Source organism: Leptodactylus fuscus, chromosome 6 (genome assembly GCF_031893055.1).
Source record: "Leptodactylus fuscus isolate aLepFus1 chromosome 6, aLepFus1.hap2, whole genome shotgun sequence".
Lineage (NCBI taxonomy): Eukaryota > Metazoa > Chordata > Amphibia > Anura > Leptodactylidae > Leptodactylus > Leptodactylus fuscus.
In genome coordinates this window covers 103,644,603-103,663,488 of record NC_134270.1, presented here as the reverse complement: position 1 = coordinate 103,663,488, position 18,886 = coordinate 103,644,603, and the positions used below count along the sequence as shown (strand labels likewise).

The window sequence follows — 18,886 nt, the reverse complement described above, 5'->3', positions numbered from 1 at the left end:
AAAAGCAGGAGAATGGTGGACGGAGCAGAAGAAAGGCAGCGCTGGAATCCTGCGCTCATAGCACAGAGGACATGCCCCCTGTGCTTTCTGAGTGCAATTAGCATAAGGAATAAAAGAAGAAAAAAAAATGGCGGCGCACACCTTCAGAATAAAGGTAAGAGATGAATAGTTTTATAAAGAATATTCCTACATTCTATTAGTTTAAAACCTTTTTTATGATAGAACCCCTTCTCAGGTGGGTCTCCTCTTTCCTCTCTTCCCCACCCTAAGCTTCCTGGCACTGATTACCTCTCCCTTTACTCCTATGTGTTTATTCCATGTTATGCACCTTTTTATACCTTTTTACCCCCTTTATTCTATTAGCTCTACTGTTCGAGTTTACATTGTTTAATTTCTGTATTATACTTTGTACATTTTGCGTTCTTGATTGCGTTTACTACTGTTAATTCACTACCTGTATGTTGTACTGTATGCTATTATACAATAAATGCTTTTGAAACTAAACAGAATACATGCAGATAGATAGATAGATAGATAGATAGATAGATAGATAGATAGATAGTGAGTCACCCAGCCAGTTACCCATTTAGGAAACACATGATAACTATGGAAATGACTACTGCTATTGGAAGCCTGTCATGTAGATATGGGACACAAAAACCACCAGCAGGAATTTACAGATTGTTCAGTGTCTCACTTACTCCTTATAAAGCATAGTGAAACATTTTAAAAAAATAACCTTCAATCACAAGTCTAAGAGGCACTGATACCCCCCCCCCCAAAAAAAAAAAAAACAACAACAAAAAAAACCAAAACCCACACATATAAAAGGAACACATGCAATTTAGAACGTTTCTTCCAGTAACTAATGGGGCTCACCAGGTATCATAGCCCAACCTCAACAAAGCAATGATCCTAGTAGGTAAGGAAGGAAATGGAATACCAGAGATATGAGAAGAGCAAGAGGGTGACAGGGAAGACACCTTGTTATATACCTGTCACTCTACCTTACTCCCCAAAGAAATGACTCCTGCACTAACATGGGCAGTCCCCAACTCTCACCCCTAGATCTTACTGTCTCTGATCACCCCAGCAAGTTTTGTTCTGTATTTAGTAGAACTCTTCAGAGAATTTCTAGGTTAAAGGGGTATTCCCATGAACATAACCATTTTTAAATTAGTTGATAATAAATAGTTAAAGATTTTTGCAGATATAAGTAATTAAACATTTTGCAGAGTTTTAAAGATTTTCTCTAAATATCTTGTGGTCATACAAATATGGATATAATTATGTTCATGGGAATCCCCCTTTAAGATAAAATGCACATCAACAGGGGGATTATTTAAAGAAGACCTTTCCCCACCTCCACCAATTCTAGTCCTTTCATCTGTTCATAGTCTTCGCTCCACTGATACCTGCTCAATTGGAATTTTTTCTCTAGTCCCCATCATTCCCAAACAACAAGTGCAGGCAGTTTTGATGCCTGATGTACTATTTAAGCCCTGTAAAGTCACAAGGGCAATATCAGGCGGGGGGAGGGTGTGTGATTCAGAGCTCCAATCAGAGACCAAAAAATATACAAAACATAGGACATGTGCTATTTGTAAACGGACATCATTCACTGTCAGTAACAAAAAAAATAGATGTGTGCATGTACCAACTGTTCTAAAAATGGATGTGTAACAGATATTAGAAAAAGTCTATAACACATCTGTTTTTCACTGTTGTGTGCATAGGGCCTAAAGCTGGTTATGCACAATTTAAAGAGCAATAACACTACTATATAAGGTCCAAATAATATCGCTATATAAGGACTGAATAATGCCACCATACTGTTACTGAATAAAAACACTAGCGCCTATACTACCACCATACAGCAGTACATACAAGTTATACACAGGCGCCCTTAGACCATGTAAATACAATTACTAGTGATTTACAGGTGAATGCTCCTTAATAGGTATTAGTGTCGATAAGAAATAGTCCTCCTATAGGTAATAGTTCCCCCTGAATAAAAGATTTTTTTTTTTTTTTTTTTTTTAAAGTACAGTATACTTTACCTGATCCTGTCCAAGTGATGTGAGCAGCAGGAACCTCTTCTGTGTGAGTGACATGCTGACATCTTGTGTATGGCAGAGAATTCTGCAGAACACAGAAGCTCCCCGCTCTGCTGGGAATCCAGGGCACTGTTCTATCAGCCCACTATCCTGAATACCAAACAGGCATGCCTAGGGATGACAGCCCTGAGCAATTTCCTAGTTTGGCCCCTAATGCTTATTCTACTCAATAAGATTGACTGAACTTTCAGTATTTCAGATACTCCACCAGCAGAATCAATAGTACAGCTCTGACGTATACTACAGGCTGCAACTCAGTACATTTTAAAGAGGACATTCCATGTCCTCTGATTTCGGCGATATTATATACCACTAGAAAGCTGAATTCAGCACACCTTCAGCTTTGCCAGTATGCACCTTGGTACCAGAGATATTGGTACTTTTAATTTCAGCACCAATATCCCTTCACTATCCACTGAGCTTTACAACTCAGTGTCATCTCTAGGCTGTGAAGATCCCACCCCCTGACAGTACAAGGATTTGTACTGTTGGGGGAGGGCATTCCTCATGGAGCAGCGATGATGCTGAGCTGTAGGGCCTGCCCTTCTTACAGTAGAGGGCTATTGGTGCAAAAACTAACAGTACCGTTATCTCTGGCATTGGGGTGCATACCGGCAAAGCTGAAATCAGCAGTACAATGTAGCAATACATAACACTGCCAATGTCAGAGAACATGAAAGGTCTTCTGTAAGTCAAAGATTCCAAACTTTTTATAATTTTGAGCCTCTTTCAACTCTGAATGATGGTTGGGAATGCCTTTCAAGTAATAAAAGTGATTATATAAAATGGAGCAAAGACAAAATAATTACATTTATTTGCAGTTAAATATTTCACCTTAAAAATGAACACAATGGGGCAGATTTATTCATAGTGCCTTAAGGGGAACCTAGCACATTGAACATGATGCCTGATCTGCTGGTAGCATATTATAGAGCAGGATGAGCTAGGAAGATCAATATACAGTTGTGTGGGAAAAGGTTCAACTTGTAAAATTATATTTTCATTCATTTAAAGTTAGTCTGTCACTAGAAACCAGCACACCAGGGTCACCTGAATCAAAAGGTGAGTTTCCCCTTGTGATTTGGTGCCTCCACTGTCGAGATATTGCTGTTTTTGTCAATATGCAAATGAGTTCTTTAGAGCAATGAGAGTGTTGCCATTGCTCCAAAGATCTCAGGAACAGCAATGTCCTTGTTGCATCAAAGAGCTCATTTATATAATGATAAAAATGCTGAGCTCTCATCATGCTGCCTATCTGTGGGGCTGGGTAATATGCTAGGTTCTGGTGACAGACTCCCTTTAAATTCCTGCTCATTTTGTGTTTAGTAAAGTGTCATGCTACTGTATTAGCCATTACTGTCTGAACTACCATTCAGGAAAGTCTGACAGTCATTGACTAGAATTGCCCACTCCCAAACATAGCAAGAGCAGGGAATTCATTAGGCCACTTTCACACAACGGTATTATGGTCAGTATTTTACATTAGTAGTTGGAAGACAGAAACAAATCCAAAATATCAAAAATTCTAAGGCTAAGGCCCTACAAAGTGAAACGCAAAAGAACAAAAAAACAAACACTGCAAAAAAAAATCACAATGGAAACGTGTTGCATTGTTTTCAGCAGCGTTTTTATTAGCATTTACTCAGTGTTTTCCTCTGCAGACTTTCTCCCCTTATTATATTTAAAGAGGACCTTTCACCATATCCGGGCACAGGCAGTTCTATATACTGCCAGAAAGCTGACAGTGCGCTGAATTCAGCGCACTGTCAGCTTTCCCGATCTGTGCCTGGTGTGAAGAGCTTACGGCCTGGTACCGTAGCTCTTCTATGGTCAGAAGGGCGTTTCTGACCATTAGCCAGAGACGTCCTTCTGCCTCGCGGCGCCAATCGCGCTGTGCTGTGGAGCGGGGAGGAACTCCTCCCTCCCTCTGCTCACACAGCTTGTCCGTAGACTAGCATTATCAGGAGAGGGAGGGGGCGTTCCTCCCGGCTCCACAGGACAGCGCGATTGGCGCCGCGAGGCAGAAGGACGTCTCTGGCTAATGGTCAGAAACGCCCTTCTGACTGTAAAGCGCTACGGTACCGGGACCAATAGCGCTTTACACCGGGCACGGATCGGGAAAGCCGACAGTGCGCTGAATTCAGCGCACTGTCAGCTTTCTGGCAGTATATAACACTGCCTGTGCCCAGATATGGTGAAAGGTCCTCTTTAAAGGGAGAATGCCTGCATTTCCGCAGTTATAATTGACATGCTGTGCGTATCCGCTGCTGATTTTTATTCGCAAGTGTGTGGATGGGATTAGCCAGAATCCCATTCACTTTTCAGGTACTGTAATACACAGCATTTTTGCAATGTGGAGCTTCAGCCTATGATAGTTTTTCTCTGGGTAGGTTCCACTACTGGTTTTGGTTTACAAATATTAAAGGGATTCTACCATTAAAATGCTTTTTTTTCTCGATAACATGTAGGAATAGCCTTAAGAAAGGCTATTCTTCTCCTACCTTTAGATGTCTTCTCCGCGCCGCCATTCGGTAGAAATCCCGGTTTTCTTCTGTATGAAAATGAGTTCTCTCGCACTGGGGGAGTCCCGATGCTGCGAGAGAACTTTTCAGCGACATCTCCATCTTCTTCAGGAACCCGCCTCTCTGCGTGTCTTCTTCCGGAGCTGGGTCTCAATCTTCTAGGCCTCGGGCCTCCGGCAGAGCAGACTGCGCATGCCCGTGGCCACAAGAAAAATGGCCGCTTACACATGTAAGTGGCCATTTTCTTGTGGACACGGGCATGCGCAGTCTGCTCTGCTCGAGACCTAGAAGATTGAAACCCAGCTCTGGAAGAAGACGCGCAGAGAGGCGGGTTTCTGAAGAAGATGGAGGTATCACTGGAGAGTTCTCTCATAGCATTGAGGACACCCCCACTGCTGTTTAAGCGCTGGGGCCCGCCCTCAGTGCTGTGAGAGAACTCATTTGCATACCGAAGAAAACCGGGATTTCTGCCGAACGGCAGCACAGAGAAGACTTCTAAAGGTAGGAGAGGAATAGCCTTTCTTAAGGCTTTTCCAACGTGTTATCAAGAAAAAAAAAGCATTTTAATGGTAGAATCCCTTTAAACTAAAATTCTGACCAGACTACTACCATACAAACTGGGCTTATAGTCAGTATATAAAACTATATATTGATCTGTTCAATCGCTTTGCTTTCTAACACGCTGCCTGCAGACATTATTATCAATGTTCCCTTTAAATTTTGACAGCCCAGAACTCAGTTAGATGAGCCAAACTTATCACAATGGTTCATTCTGGACGATAAAGTTGAAGCATCTTTAAGTGCTTTTGCCTGATTTTATACTAACTCTTGCTTGGCTTACTTCAGATTGATCCAAAATTGTGCAATTGTGTACATATTAAGCCCCATTCCTTTCCTGTAAGCCATGCCTCTGGTCTAGAAAGGTGCAAGAAATGTCTACAGCTAAAGCCCATTGTTGCGGAAACATATATTTTTTTCGCGAAGTGTGGATGGGATTCGCTAGAATCCCATCCACCTTGCAGTGACTGTAAGGCTAAGGCCCCACATTATGGAAACACAACTTTTTTTGTTGCAGATTTTGTTGCAGCTTTTTGAGCCAAATACAAGAATGGCTACAAAAGGAATGTGAAATATATAGGAAGCTATCAGTGCTGGTACCGTAGCTCTTTTCCGTCAGAAGGGGGCTCCTGTTAGGAACGCCCTGCCTCACAGCAGCGCCTATAGCGCTGTACTGTGACAGGGGGAGGAACACCTCCCCCAGTACTCGTCTATGGGCGAGTACTGTGAGTAGAGGGAGGAGGCGTTCCTCCTCACTCACACAGTACAGCGCTATAGGCGCTGCTGTGAGGAAGGGCGTTCCTGACTGACAGTAAGAAACGCCCTTTTGACGTTGAAGAGCTACAGTACCGGCACTGATAGCTCTTCACCTGGGGTACAGATCGTGAAAGCCGACAGTGCGCTGAATCCAGCGGTATATAAAACCGCATGTGCCCCAAGTGATGAAAGGTCCTCTTTAAGTTATACCCACTAACTCTATATGTAAAATGTTGTTAAAAGTTATTGTAATTATTATCTTGTCTTGAGATTTCAGTATAGCACATCTAGAACTATCTGACATTGGTGTCATTTATACAAGTATAAACATATATTGTCATGTTAGACCAACATCAAGTCCTGCCCGTGTATATGAAGCAGAAGGCTCTCTGCTTTGCTATTCCCTTTGTACTCAGTCATCTCCGTCATCTTCCTGTTTTATACCCAGGACACACGCGCAGTCTCTTTCCAGCTGCCTGTCATGTCTGGCATTTGGTAATTAAGGTTGAAAGCTGGCGCCAGGCTCTCTCCTCCCTAGAGGAGGAAAGCTTGTACACTTAGCAGCTTATTAGGGCTTGGTATTTGGGCAGAGGCTTTCATAGTCCTTGGTGACATGTCTGAGTCCCAGAGCTTTGTCTGTGGCTTGGTCCTGTCATCTTGCTTGCACCAAGTGCTTGCTTCTCTTCTGAAGTCATTTATGTTGTTACTTTCATCATATAATATAGTGGTCCTTCAAGTTACCATATTCAATTATTACAGGATAACCCTTTTTATTTCAGGCTTTAACTCTATGGAAATCCAAAAATCAGTTACTAAGACCCCAAACTTTCAAAGCAAAATATATATATATATATATATATATATATATATATATATATATATATATATATATTGTAGGCAGGCAGTGGGAATGGTTGTGGAGGGGAGATATATCACATTGAGATGGCTCCTCTCCACTTGGTGAGGGACGAATCCATGTCCAGGTTTTGGGGTTTGTTTGTAGACCCGGGCCCGATGCTCTATCCCAGGGTTTGGTAATAGCAGCAGTGGGAGCCTTAAACCCTGTCCAACAGTTGGGTGTGTTTCTGACTTTCATTGTTGCTGCTGCTATTGAGAGTTGAGGACCCAAACCCAGTATAGCTGTGGAGAACCAGAAGGGCCAGCCTGCTAAGTTTATGGACTGCATTGCCTTGTGGCTGAAGTAAGCCTTTTCTTTTCCTTTGTTGCTGAAGAAAGCTGTTTATGTTGAACTTTGTGAATTTGCTCCTAATAAACCGAACATCCGTTGAACCTGAAGACCAAGCTTCACGTGTGTTTTACTTGCCTAACAACCAGCCCCAAGCACCCGCTTTTACATATGGTGGAGGACGCGGGCAGGCAAGTGTGGCTATTTGGCGCAACAAGCCATTGAAGATAGCCGTTTCAGCTGTGTATGTAAAAGCGGGTGCTTGGGGCTGGTTGTTAGGCAAGTAAAACACACGTGAAGCTTGGTCTTCAGGTTCAACGGATGTTCGGTTTATTAGGAGCAAATTCACAAAGTTCAACATAAACAGCTTTCTTCAGCAACAAAGGAAAAGAAAAGGCTTACTTCAGCCACAAAGCAATGTAGTCCATAAACTTAGCAGGCTGGCCCTTCTGGTTCTCCACAGCTATACTGGGTTTGGGTCCTCAGCTCTCAATAGCAGCAGCAACAATGAAAGTCAGAGACACACCCAACTGTTGGACAGGGTTTAAGGCTCCCACTGCTGCTATTACCAAACCCTGGGATAGAGCATCGGGCCCGGGTCTACAAACAAACCCCAAAACCTGGACATGGATTCATCCCTCACCAAGTGGAGAGGAGCCATCTCAATGGAATATATCTCCCCTCCACAACCATTCCCACTGCCTGCCTACAATGTATATGTATATATATATATATATATATATATATATATATATATATATTTAAAGGGGTTTTATAAGACTTAATACTGTTGACATCTTCTAATGACCTAATAACAGATTGTGGGGGGTCCTCCACCTGGCACCCCCACACATCAGCTGCTTGAAGCTGCAGTGGTGCTTCTTCTACTTCTCAGACCAGTGAAGTCATGTTCATTAGTCATATGGTCTCCTCAGTCTCCTTCAAGAGAGCTGTCATACCAAGCACAATTAATATGTGTGTGTGTGTGTGTGTGTGTGTGTGTATATATATATATATATATATATATATATATATATATTCTGCTGTACTGTACTTTCTATGTTAAGAACAGAAACTTTGTTACAGCCCTGTAGATTACACACATGCATTAGAAAAAAAAATACAAAGGAGCTGCCCTCACCCGGTCCAAAAGAGCAGCTCTGGTTCCAGTCTTGTCCTTCTGGGCCTAGGGCTTTTCACATGTTATGCCCACATACTAAAATCATGTGCATGGCAATGAATAATACATACAGTGCCCCTCTTTATACTGGTTCTGGTTCAGGATCTCAATATTTTGGGATAGCAGCATAGCACACATACAAACCAGCTCTCTTCACAGACACACTTATCATTCCTAGTCCTGATCCAAGACCTATTCACACAGCTTTTTCTACATTGTGCCAGACTAGGCAAAGCCCTGAGACAAACAGTGCCGCCATGTCAGCTTCTTATTTTCTTTGACCTAGTCTTTCTCACACTAGACTCTTACGTGTTGGTTGGGGGCCACTTGAAAAATTAATTCAGGGGTCTACTGTGTGCTTGCATGTATTACCTAAACCATGTGCAAATTTCTAAAACTGTGCTGACACTCGTAGCCACATGATGCAAGACACTGCAATCTGGTAATTGAGGCCCTCATGGAGACATTAAGAGGGCACAGCAACAGAATTGAGGATCCTGCTTTGGCTGTCTCTGTGTATAGTTGTCATATCAGCCACCATCCATATAATAATAAACTTGGTAGTTTGTTAAAATATTCTACCAAGTTTATTATGAACATAGGCTTGTTGACTTATACGCTGCCTATCTCTATGTAGTGCAGTGAGCATCCTGGTGCAGTGCCCACTGGGGATTTACCCGTTCCTCTGTGGGTGGGTCCAAGCCTGGTCTCCTCCAATGTACTAGACTGCACAACTTTCTCAGCTAAACACTGAATTAACAATGGGTTAATTCTTTTCCTTATTTACCTGTTCACACAGTTCAGTCTAGACAATCCAGTGTGAGCCAAATAGTGCCCTTTGGTAAGTTCCTGCCTGTCAGTTTGTCTTGTTCATGCAGGATAAGCAATCCTCAGGGAGCTACACAATACTTAAAGGGAGTCTGTCAGCAGGAAAGTCAATATGAAACTAATGAGAGTTCCTACATTTTACAAAAATGTCTTTATTATTCTACATTGCAGCTCCATTTTCATGAAAATCAGTGTTTTATTCTTGGCTGAAAATGGCTTTATCGCATTTCTTCTCCTGTTGGGGCTTTAATTTCTGCTCTAGATCAGGGGTGCCCAATATGTCGATCGTGATCTACTGGTAGATCGCAAAGGACATATGGGTCGATCGCGGGATGCAGGGATCCCCAGTGTCTGTTTGTTCAAGGTGCCGGCTGAGAGTCATCTCCGGACACTGGCAGGCGGGGCTGCGGCAGCCTCAGCCTGCCGGTGTCCAGAGATAACTCTCAGCCTGCGCTGTGAACAAACAGACACTGGGGATCCCTGGGCGGCCAAAGAACGCCGCTGTCTCCTGCTCTCACGCTCCACCCGGCCCCGCCCACATGCCTGGCCCGCCCACACGCCAGCCTGGTTCTGCCCATAGGCCCACCCCGGCCCAACCCACAGGCCCGCCCTAGTAGATCTTTTGCCTTGGTCAGCTAATAAAGTAGCTCACACGCTGAAAAAGTGTGAGCACCCCTGCTCTAGATAATCGCCCCTAACTTCAACCCAGCTTCACCTTCCACGGTTTGAATAACATCTCCCACTTTGTCACTCTTTGTTTGCAGTTAGGAGGCAGGTATCTAGAGCAGAGAACAAAGGCCTGGCAGGAGAAGAAACATCCCTAAGGCTAAGGCCCCACGGGCCGTAATCGCGGAGCTAAAGCGCTGCGGAAAGAACCGCTGCGTGAACGCATTGTGGTTCTTTCTGCAGCGCTTTTAAGAGAAAGTTCACAGAGTTTTCCTCTGCAGGCTTTCTCTTAACATTATATCTACGGGAAAGCTTCTGGCGTTTCGGTAGATATAATTGACATGCTGCGATTTGCAAAGCCGCAACGACTTTGCAAATCGCAGCGTGTCCGCGCTGCGTTTTTTTCCGCAAAGTGGGCATGGGATTCGCATGAATCCTATCCCCTTTGCTTGCACTGTAAAACGCTGCGATTTTTCCCGCAACGTCTCCGCTACAGGCAAATTGCGGCGTTTACATCCCGTGGAGCCCCGGCCTTAAGCCCCTTTTCAGCTAATTTGCCTAAAAATAAAACATACATTGTCAAGAAAATGGAGCTGCAATGCAGAATAAGAAAAAACATATTTATGAAATTGTAGAAGTCTTCCTGAAAGTTACTGTCATTAGTTTGATACCAATTTTCCTACTGACAGACTCCCTATAAAGAGGTTTTCTACCTACAATATTTTAAGGAAAATTAGAGAAGTAGCTCACCTGTCTTCCGTCAACTTGTCCTCCTATGGTGCACGACCCTGTTCTCCTTGACCTCTTGGAGCACAACGATGAAAAAAATTCCATGAAGGGGGTTCAAACAAAGTTTGAAGGATCCGCAGCACAGAGGAGGTTAAAATCCAAAACTTTATTTCATTCTTTTAAGAGGACTCACCCCAGGTGGGTGAATACATACAACGGTTTAACAGCAAGACATAGTGAAAAAAGGTAGAAAAAATGTGAAGTAAAACCAAGAACCGCTGACGTGTTTTGGGACTAAATTTTTAGTGTCCCTTACTCATAGCGAAATACAGCCACTGTTTTCTACCTCCAGAAAAATCTGAGCCTCTTTTCGCGGAAAAGCTGCTTTTTTGGTGCAGATTTTTCTGCAATTTTTGGAGTCAAAGCCAGGAGTGGATTGAGTAGAAGGGAAAAGTATAAATACTTCCTGGATATTTCCCATTCCTTTTGCTAGGTTTGGCTCATAAAACGCAGCAAAATCTGTAACAAAAAAATTTGCATTTCCGCAACGAGGGGCCATAGCATAAAAGTGCTTAGAAGGGGCATGTTAAAATAACAGAAGGTTATTTACCCCTTTATTACCTCTGCTTCTCTGGTCTACAGGCTGCATGGATTCCTGTTGGACTCCATTTCTTGGTATCTTGGAAAATACTCTGAGATGTATGGTCAGCCAATCACATGCCTTAAAACAATTGTTTTAGCATAAACTAAGTCAAGTAATATGTGTTGTGAAGACAGACAAACATGTCTAAAGATATGCCAGCTGTTTGTTTTTTGTTGTTGCAGTGGTTTGAAAAGGAATGGGAAACATACAGTGGCTTGCAAAAGTACCCCTTGAACTTTTTCACATTTTGTCACCTTACAACCCCAAACGTAAACATATTTTATTGACATTTTTAGTGATAGACCAACAAAAAGTAGCACATAATTGGGAAATGTAAAAAAATTATACATGGTTTACAAAATTTTAATCAAATGAAAATCTGAAAAGTGTGATGTGCAGAAATATTCAGCCCCCTGTACTCTGATACCCCTCTATAAAATCCAGTGCAATTGATTGCCTTCAGAAGTCACTTAATTAATTGTGTCCAGCTGTGTGTAATTTAGTCTCAGTATAAATACACCTGTTCTGGGAAAGCCTCAGTGGTTTGTTAGAGAACTAGCGAACAAACACCATCATGAAGACCAAGGAACTCACCAGACAGGTCAGAGATAAAGTTGTGGAGAAGCGTTAAGCAGGGTTAGGTTATAAAAATATATCCCAAACTTTGAGCATCCCAAGGAGCACTGTTCAATCCATCATCCAAAAATGGAAAATGTATTCTACAACTGCAAACCTACCAAGACATGGTCGTCCACCTAAATTGACAGATCGAGCAAGGAAAGCACTGGTCAGAGGAGCAGCCAAGAGGCCCATGATCACCCTGGAGGAGCTGAAGAAATGCACAGCTTAGATGGGAGAATCTGTCCACAGGAAAACTATAAGTTGTGCACTCCACAAATCTGACCTTTATAGAAGAGGGGCAAGAAGAAAACCATTGTTGACATAAGAAGTGCCATTTGCAGTTTGCCACAAGCCATATAGGGGACACAGAAAGCATGTAGAAGAAGGTGGTCTGGTTAGATGAGACCAAAGTTGAACTTTTTGGCCTAAATACAAAACGCTATCTGTGGCAGAAAAGTAACACTGCTCATCCCACTGTGAAACATGGTGGTGGCAGCATCATGCTGTGGGGAGGCTTTTCTTCAGCAAGGACAGGGAATCTGGTCAGAGTTGATGGGAAGATGGATGGAGTTAAATAAAGGGCAATCCTGGAAGAAAACCTGTTGGAGGCTGCAAAAGACTTGAGACTGGGAAGTAGATTCACCTTCCAGCAAGACAATGACCCTAAACATACAGCTAGAGCTACAGAGGAATGGTTTAGATCAAAGAACATGCATGTGTTAGAATGGCTCAGTCAAATTCCAGACCTAAATCCCATTGAGCATCTGTGGCAAAAAATGAAATTGCTGCTCACAGACGCTTTCCATCCAGACTGGCTAAACTTGAGCTATTTTACAAAGAAGAATAGGTAAAAATTTCAGACTCTACATCTGCAAAGCTAGTAGAGACAGAGCCCAAAAGACTCGCAGATGTAATTGCAACGAAAGGTGGTTCTACAAAGTATTGATATAGGGGGGCTGAATACTTTTCCACGTCACATTTATTTGATTAAAATTTTGAAAACCATGTATCATTTTCTTTCCACTTCACAATTATCTTCTACTTTGTGTTGATCTATCACTCAAAATCTCAATAAAATACACTTAAGTTTGTGGTTGTAAGATGATAAAATGTGAAACAGTTCAAGGGCTATGTATACTTTTGCAAGCCACTGTAAAGGAAGCATGTATACTTTCCCCTCCTGTTAAATCTACTCCTGGCTTTGGCTCAAAAAAAAAAAAAAAAAAAAAAAAAATCGCTGAAGAATCTACTGTACAACAAAAGAGCAGCTTTTCCGCAATGTGGGACCTAAGCCTAAGATTTCACTGTCTAATTTATTAGGCTAATGCCCCAAGTTGCTTTTTTGTTGCAGATTTTACTGTGTTTTTTTAGCGAAAGCCAGGAGTGAATTGAGCAAAACGTAGAAGTATAAGAGCTTAATTTATATTTTTGTAGCCATTCTTAGTTCTGGCTCAAAAAAAAAAAACACAGCACAATCTGCAACAAAAAAGCCATGTTTCCATACACTGGAGCCTCTGCTGCAATCTTCCCCACTGTCAATTTAGACTATTGATTGTCAACTGGGGTGTCAGTCAGAAACACTGGTTTAGACAATTCCTGAGTCAATAATTCTCTTAGGTCAGTCCTTGCCTTCACTGACTTAGTCCTGCTTCCACAGCTAATCTGGTACAATGTGCTGATCTATACAGTCCTCTGTGTTCTAAACAGTTACATTGGGTTTTCTTCTTTCCTATCTTAAACTAGTCTTGCTAAGATAGCTGAGAGTTTGTTATAATGTATTAGTTCAAGTTGCTAAATCACCCCTTATCTCTTGCAGCCTACAAAGAGAAGATGAAGGAGCTGTCGATGTTATCTCTGATTTGCTCCTGCTTTTACTCGCAGCCTCATCCCAAGACAATCTATGAGTATGAAGGTTAGAAAAATTCCCATACTTTCTGATAAAGGATAAGGTAGTGAAAAGATAATGATAATGGTCTTGTGTGTCCACAGACATGGAGGTTAAGCAGCTCAATAAGAGGGCGTCAGGTCAGAGTTTTGAGGTGATCTTGAAATCTCCTTCAGACTTGTCTCCAGATGGTCCTCCACTGGCCATCTCTCCCAGGAAAAGGGAGGTTTCCTTGGAAGAATTGCAGAAGAGGCTGGAGGCTGCTGAGGAGCGGAGGAAGGTACATTTTGCATGCGACAGTCTTAATTTAATTCTTCCATGGATTTAATGAAATACCCAAGATATATCATACTGTAATAGCCTTGGCACTCTCTGTTATAGAAATATAACTTTGAAGCTGATGTAAGTTATACATATTTTTGGATACGTGACATAGATCGTGCTGATCTAATATTGGTATCTTTCTGGAATCTAATTACCTATATACAGATGGTACAAATCAGTGGTCATCAGCTTTTTCATGCAAAGTACCCTCTAGTTAGAAAAAGACCCAACTGAATACCCTCAAAATAGCGATCACTTATAAATGCTAATAAAATAAGGCTTCATTTGTAGCCTTCATTAATGTTCCCACATGTAGCATAATGGCCCGGTGAGCACCCCCGCATGTAGTATAATGTCCTCACTCTCATTAGAATAGCCCCTTCAATACCCCTCATGTAACATAACGACCCCCATATACAATAAAATAGTCCCCACATATAATAAACTTGTCCCCACACTCAGTGATGTTTAAAGAGTATGTGGTAAATTGCATTCATTACATAACCCCAGCGTGGATTAAGAGAACAGTGGGGTACAGGCTGTTCAGAAAGTGCAGCCACCCATCCCTATTCGTTCTTCAAAGATCCCTGTAACAGTCTCGTAGCAGCCCCCACACAATGTAATGTCCCAGATGGACCACTATGTTAATACAATGATAAAAAAGCAAACAACCCCCCCCCACACATACATAGGAATTTTCTAGAAATTTCAGGTTCACTACCCATGAACTACTATTATACTTTTGGGTCTTTTCAGAGTAGAATAGTATGGAGTCAAGTAAACACAACAAATAATGTTATTCACCTTCCCTGGGCCTCAGCATGGGTTTCAATCCTCTTCAACCTACCAAGTGACATCAAGGACCTCTGAAGTCTGTTATTAGGCCTCTGCAGTCATGTGGTGTAATGACACATACTGTCAATATGCCATATAGTCCATGTGACACTACTTGGGAGGCTTGAAGAGGCTGGGGTCCTGCACCATAATACAGAATAACATTGTTTGTTACAGTTACTCCCCCCTTCCCTGGTTCTCTGCTAATTATACTCTGAGGGTCTGAAGAGACTCTCAGAGTATTTTGTGGATGACAAACCCTATGAACTACCATTGTGAGGGATGGTAGCTGTCACTGCAGTGTGTTTCCCTGGGGATAGCGTAGAGTATCTCCAGGGGTACACATACTGCAAGGTTGAGAACCACTGCTATAGATTACATTACATCTATTAGTTTATAGTGTACAGCTGGTATAAGTTAGACATTTTCTTCTATGAATTTCTCTTCTATATAGTGATATGAATTGTACTGGTGTAACCAGCACATCACCTGGTATATAATGATATATGTACCGTGAGTATAAGTTATGTATCTTCTTGTAGATATAGTGATGGGCCATGTTGGTCTCATGTAGGCATCATCTGTTATATAAGTTTAGCAGTTGCACTTTTGTCTACCAAGTGACTTGTCTTTTCTTTCCCAGACTCAGGAAGCTCAGGTGCTGAAACAGCTTGCTGAAAAACGGGAACATGAGAAGGATGTTCTGCACAGGGCAATAGAAGATAATAACAACTTCAGCCGAATGGCTGAGGAAAAACTCAATTACAAGATGGAGCTGAGCAAGGAGATACGTGATGCCCACTTGGCAGCTCTCAGGGAGCGTCTCCGTGAAAAGGTAAAGGTTTACCCTAATGTGGTGATTGAGAAAAGTATTTCTGTTTCATTATTCTGTTTTCTACTAGAAATCTCATCAGGCTCGCACATCTTTCTGCCTTCCTTGCTGGTACAGTGTCTGTTCAGCTCTGCTGTGCATCATAGGAAACACAGCCTCCATGCTAGGCAATGTAGTCTGATGAAGTGCTGTATCACCCACACTACACTTCCAACCTGCGCACTATACTGTACTAGCTCAGCACAGAGCTTAGAGTGGTAGCCATTAGAAATGTGAATTTTTTTTCTTCTTTAAACTGTCTCCAGTATCTCTCCTTGCTGTCAGGGAATGGTAACTAAGCCTAACTCACTCAAGTGGTCCTTACCTATCAGCATCCTAACTTTAGGGTGACTTGTTCTGTCATTCCAGGAACTTCATGCAGCAGAGGTCCGCAGGAACAAGGAGCAGCGGGAGGAGATGTCCGGATAGAAGCTGCTGATACCGATGTAGACTTCCGAGCCAGCTCCAGAAAAAAAACAACAGCAAACAAATCTATTTTATGTACATTTCATTTGTCACTTCATATCACAATCCCCGTCTGATTCCCCCCATACCTCCTGATCTGTCACTGTCATGACCCAGTCGCCGTGGAAATAAGAGGTTCATAAGGTTATGCCATATGGTTCGCACGTCTGCAGATTCTTCCAGAGAATTATGCCCCTTGCATATTTTATTTTTAAACCATATAAATTACAATTGTTCGACCATTTGGTGTCCAGTTCATTGTGTGATAAACATAACAAATCAAAAATTTACAGGGGACCAGTCTCAAGGACATGACCTATGCTGTATAAAACCTGAACACAAGATCCACTAAGTGAGCCTTAGAGAATGGAATCTTCTTTTTTTGTAAGCAGTCAGGGAACACAAGGTGGCAGAGGCATATGTGCCAAGCTGGCAGCCAAAGGGAAAGGCTATTTAGTGGACTGATATCACAGATGGTATACAAGAAGCCTGTCTTAAAAACCCTATCAAAGTGACAGAAAAAATGCATCAATGAATATGGTCAAACACAGTGCCCCTAGAATAGTGACAGCAGGATTACCTCCGTGAATAGCAAGCGTCTCCATCAACAGTCATCCATAGAGCCTGCATGGTTATTACCAGCCACAGTTACACCAATAAGTAATATCAAAGAATATATGTGTATTAGGCAATAATGAGTGAAAGACAGTTCACCTATGAATGGCACACGCCAGAGTGCCCCCTTAACCATGCCAGATAGACTGCACCCATAGGCAATACAGGTGCTTTAACTTGGCATCAATATCTATAAGGAAAGGTCAGAGCCATAATGCTATTTGTCCAGCAAACGTGAGTCATGTTTGAACGTCCCTGTCAGATTCCTGACTTTGCGGGATACTAATCAGTTCTGTTGGGTGAGTATCTTTAGATGTAAGTTCAGTTAGAAATTAAAATGCGTAGGGACCTTGCAGTTAGAGCCGGTTCACATGGTGGGATTTTTGCAGAGGCATCTGATGCAAAAAAAACCCAAACCTGCCTCTCATTCATTTCAATTGGATACCTCTTTCTCCTCTAGCTTAAACAATAGTCTAGTGAAAAAGCTGTCCTTCCCAACCTTCAAGGATTCTGCCCAAACTTCCCATGGAAGTGAAAGGAAATAAGAAGTCTTTCTGCTGACAGCATGAAGGCTTCCATAGCAGAGTTTGCAATATGGGACCCTGTGCAAAACCCATTATGTGACCTTACCCTTCAGTGGCCTAAGATTGACCGAGACTGTAAAATAGGATGATGTGGAGAAACTGGAAAAATGAAATGTCAGTCAAAGGAGCTCCACCTTCTGGAGAAGTAGGCAAATTACACTGGAATTAAAAGGGGTTTTTTGAGACTATAATATTGATGACTTATCCTTAGGATAGACCACCAATATTAGATCATTAAAATCCAACACTATTCAACAAACATTCTGCCGAATAGGCAATGTACAGCGCTTTAACAAAAAACCAAACAAACAAGGAAGCATGTTATAACCCCTTGCAGAACAATGATGTAATTGTACATGACGGAGTGACAGAAGGTCCCTACCATTACATGCTATTACATTATGACAATGGCACCAACCTAGAAACTGAGCGGGTGCCATAAAGGGGGAAGGTGTCAGATACAGTTACCAACAACTGTAACACAGGTCCTTGTGCATAATGTATCAATTAAACTTACCACCTACTGTAATACCTATGGTCAGAGTTAAAGGGGTATTCCCAGGTACATAATTAGTTTTAAATTTGTAGACAATTAAAAGTTAAACATTTTGCAGAGTTTTAAAGATTTTCTCTAAATATCTTGTGGTTGCAAGTTGTTGTCTTGATCGGTTGCCAGGGGATACGACCATGAATGCAGGAACTTTCTAAGGTCAGAAAATCAGCCATGATTTCCTTATTGTGACCATGATATCTTCTGATACTTGTAGTGTCCCTGCCTGATAACCCGGCTACAATAAGAAAATCATAGCTGGGTTCCTGACAAGTCCCAGACCATAGAAAGTTTCTGCATTAGTGGACGTAACCATTGGCAACCGATCAAGATAACAGACTGTGACCACTAAGAAAGTTAGAAAATCTTTAAAACTCTGCAGAATTTTTAATTACTTATATTTGCAAAAATGTTTGCCTTTTAATTATCTACAAATATAGATCTGATTATGTACATGGGAATGCTGTGGAATCAAAGAGATTTTCCGAAATGCTGCCCTCCAGATCAACCACTCCCAATGCCTAGGTAGTACCTAAGGGCTTCTATGGTAGCCCAGGGTGTGATCTGTGACCTCAGGTCTGCTTATTCTTCCAGCTGTTGTGACTGTCTATAGCAGGATTGATTTTATAGGCTGTAAACCTATGCTTCTACGTAGACAGACAACCTGTATATACTACATGAATATAGCAGCCAGTGGTGCGCCTTCCCTTCGACTCCCTGCTATGGGCCCAAATAACAGTTTACTATCACCTATGGGGTATTTGTGAGCTTAGGAGAAATTGCATAGCAAATTGTGGGATGCATTTTATTCTTCCACCACTTGTAAATATGTAAAATTAGCACATAATTGGGAAAAAAAAAGTCTAAATTTCACCTCCATTCTGTTTTAATTCATGTGAAATGAGAAAAAGAGTAGTTGTTCTAAATTATGAGAGGTGCTGTTTTTTTTTTT

General features: G+C 41.9%; 1 protein-coding gene across 1 annotated transcript in view; it reads left to right on the top strand.

Moving 5' to 3' along the window:
- Positions 1 to 16,427, top strand: part of STMN3 (stathmin 3) — a 32,122-nt gene extending 15,695 nt beyond the window's left edge. Inside the window, exons 2-5 of the mRNA XM_075276950.1 lie at positions 13,623 to 13,718; positions 13,796 to 13,971; positions 15,493 to 15,684; positions 16,090 to 16,427. Of these exons, the coding sequence (XP_075133051.1) occupies positions 13,623 to 13,718; positions 13,796 to 13,971; positions 15,493 to 15,684; positions 16,090 to 16,149 (524 nt within the window). The 3' untranslated portion in view covers positions 16,150 to 16,427. The remainder of the gene's footprint in view (positions 1 to 13,622; positions 13,719 to 13,795; positions 13,972 to 15,492; positions 15,685 to 16,089) is intronic.
- The last annotated feature ends 2,459 nt before the right edge of the window (positions 16,428 to 18,886 follow it).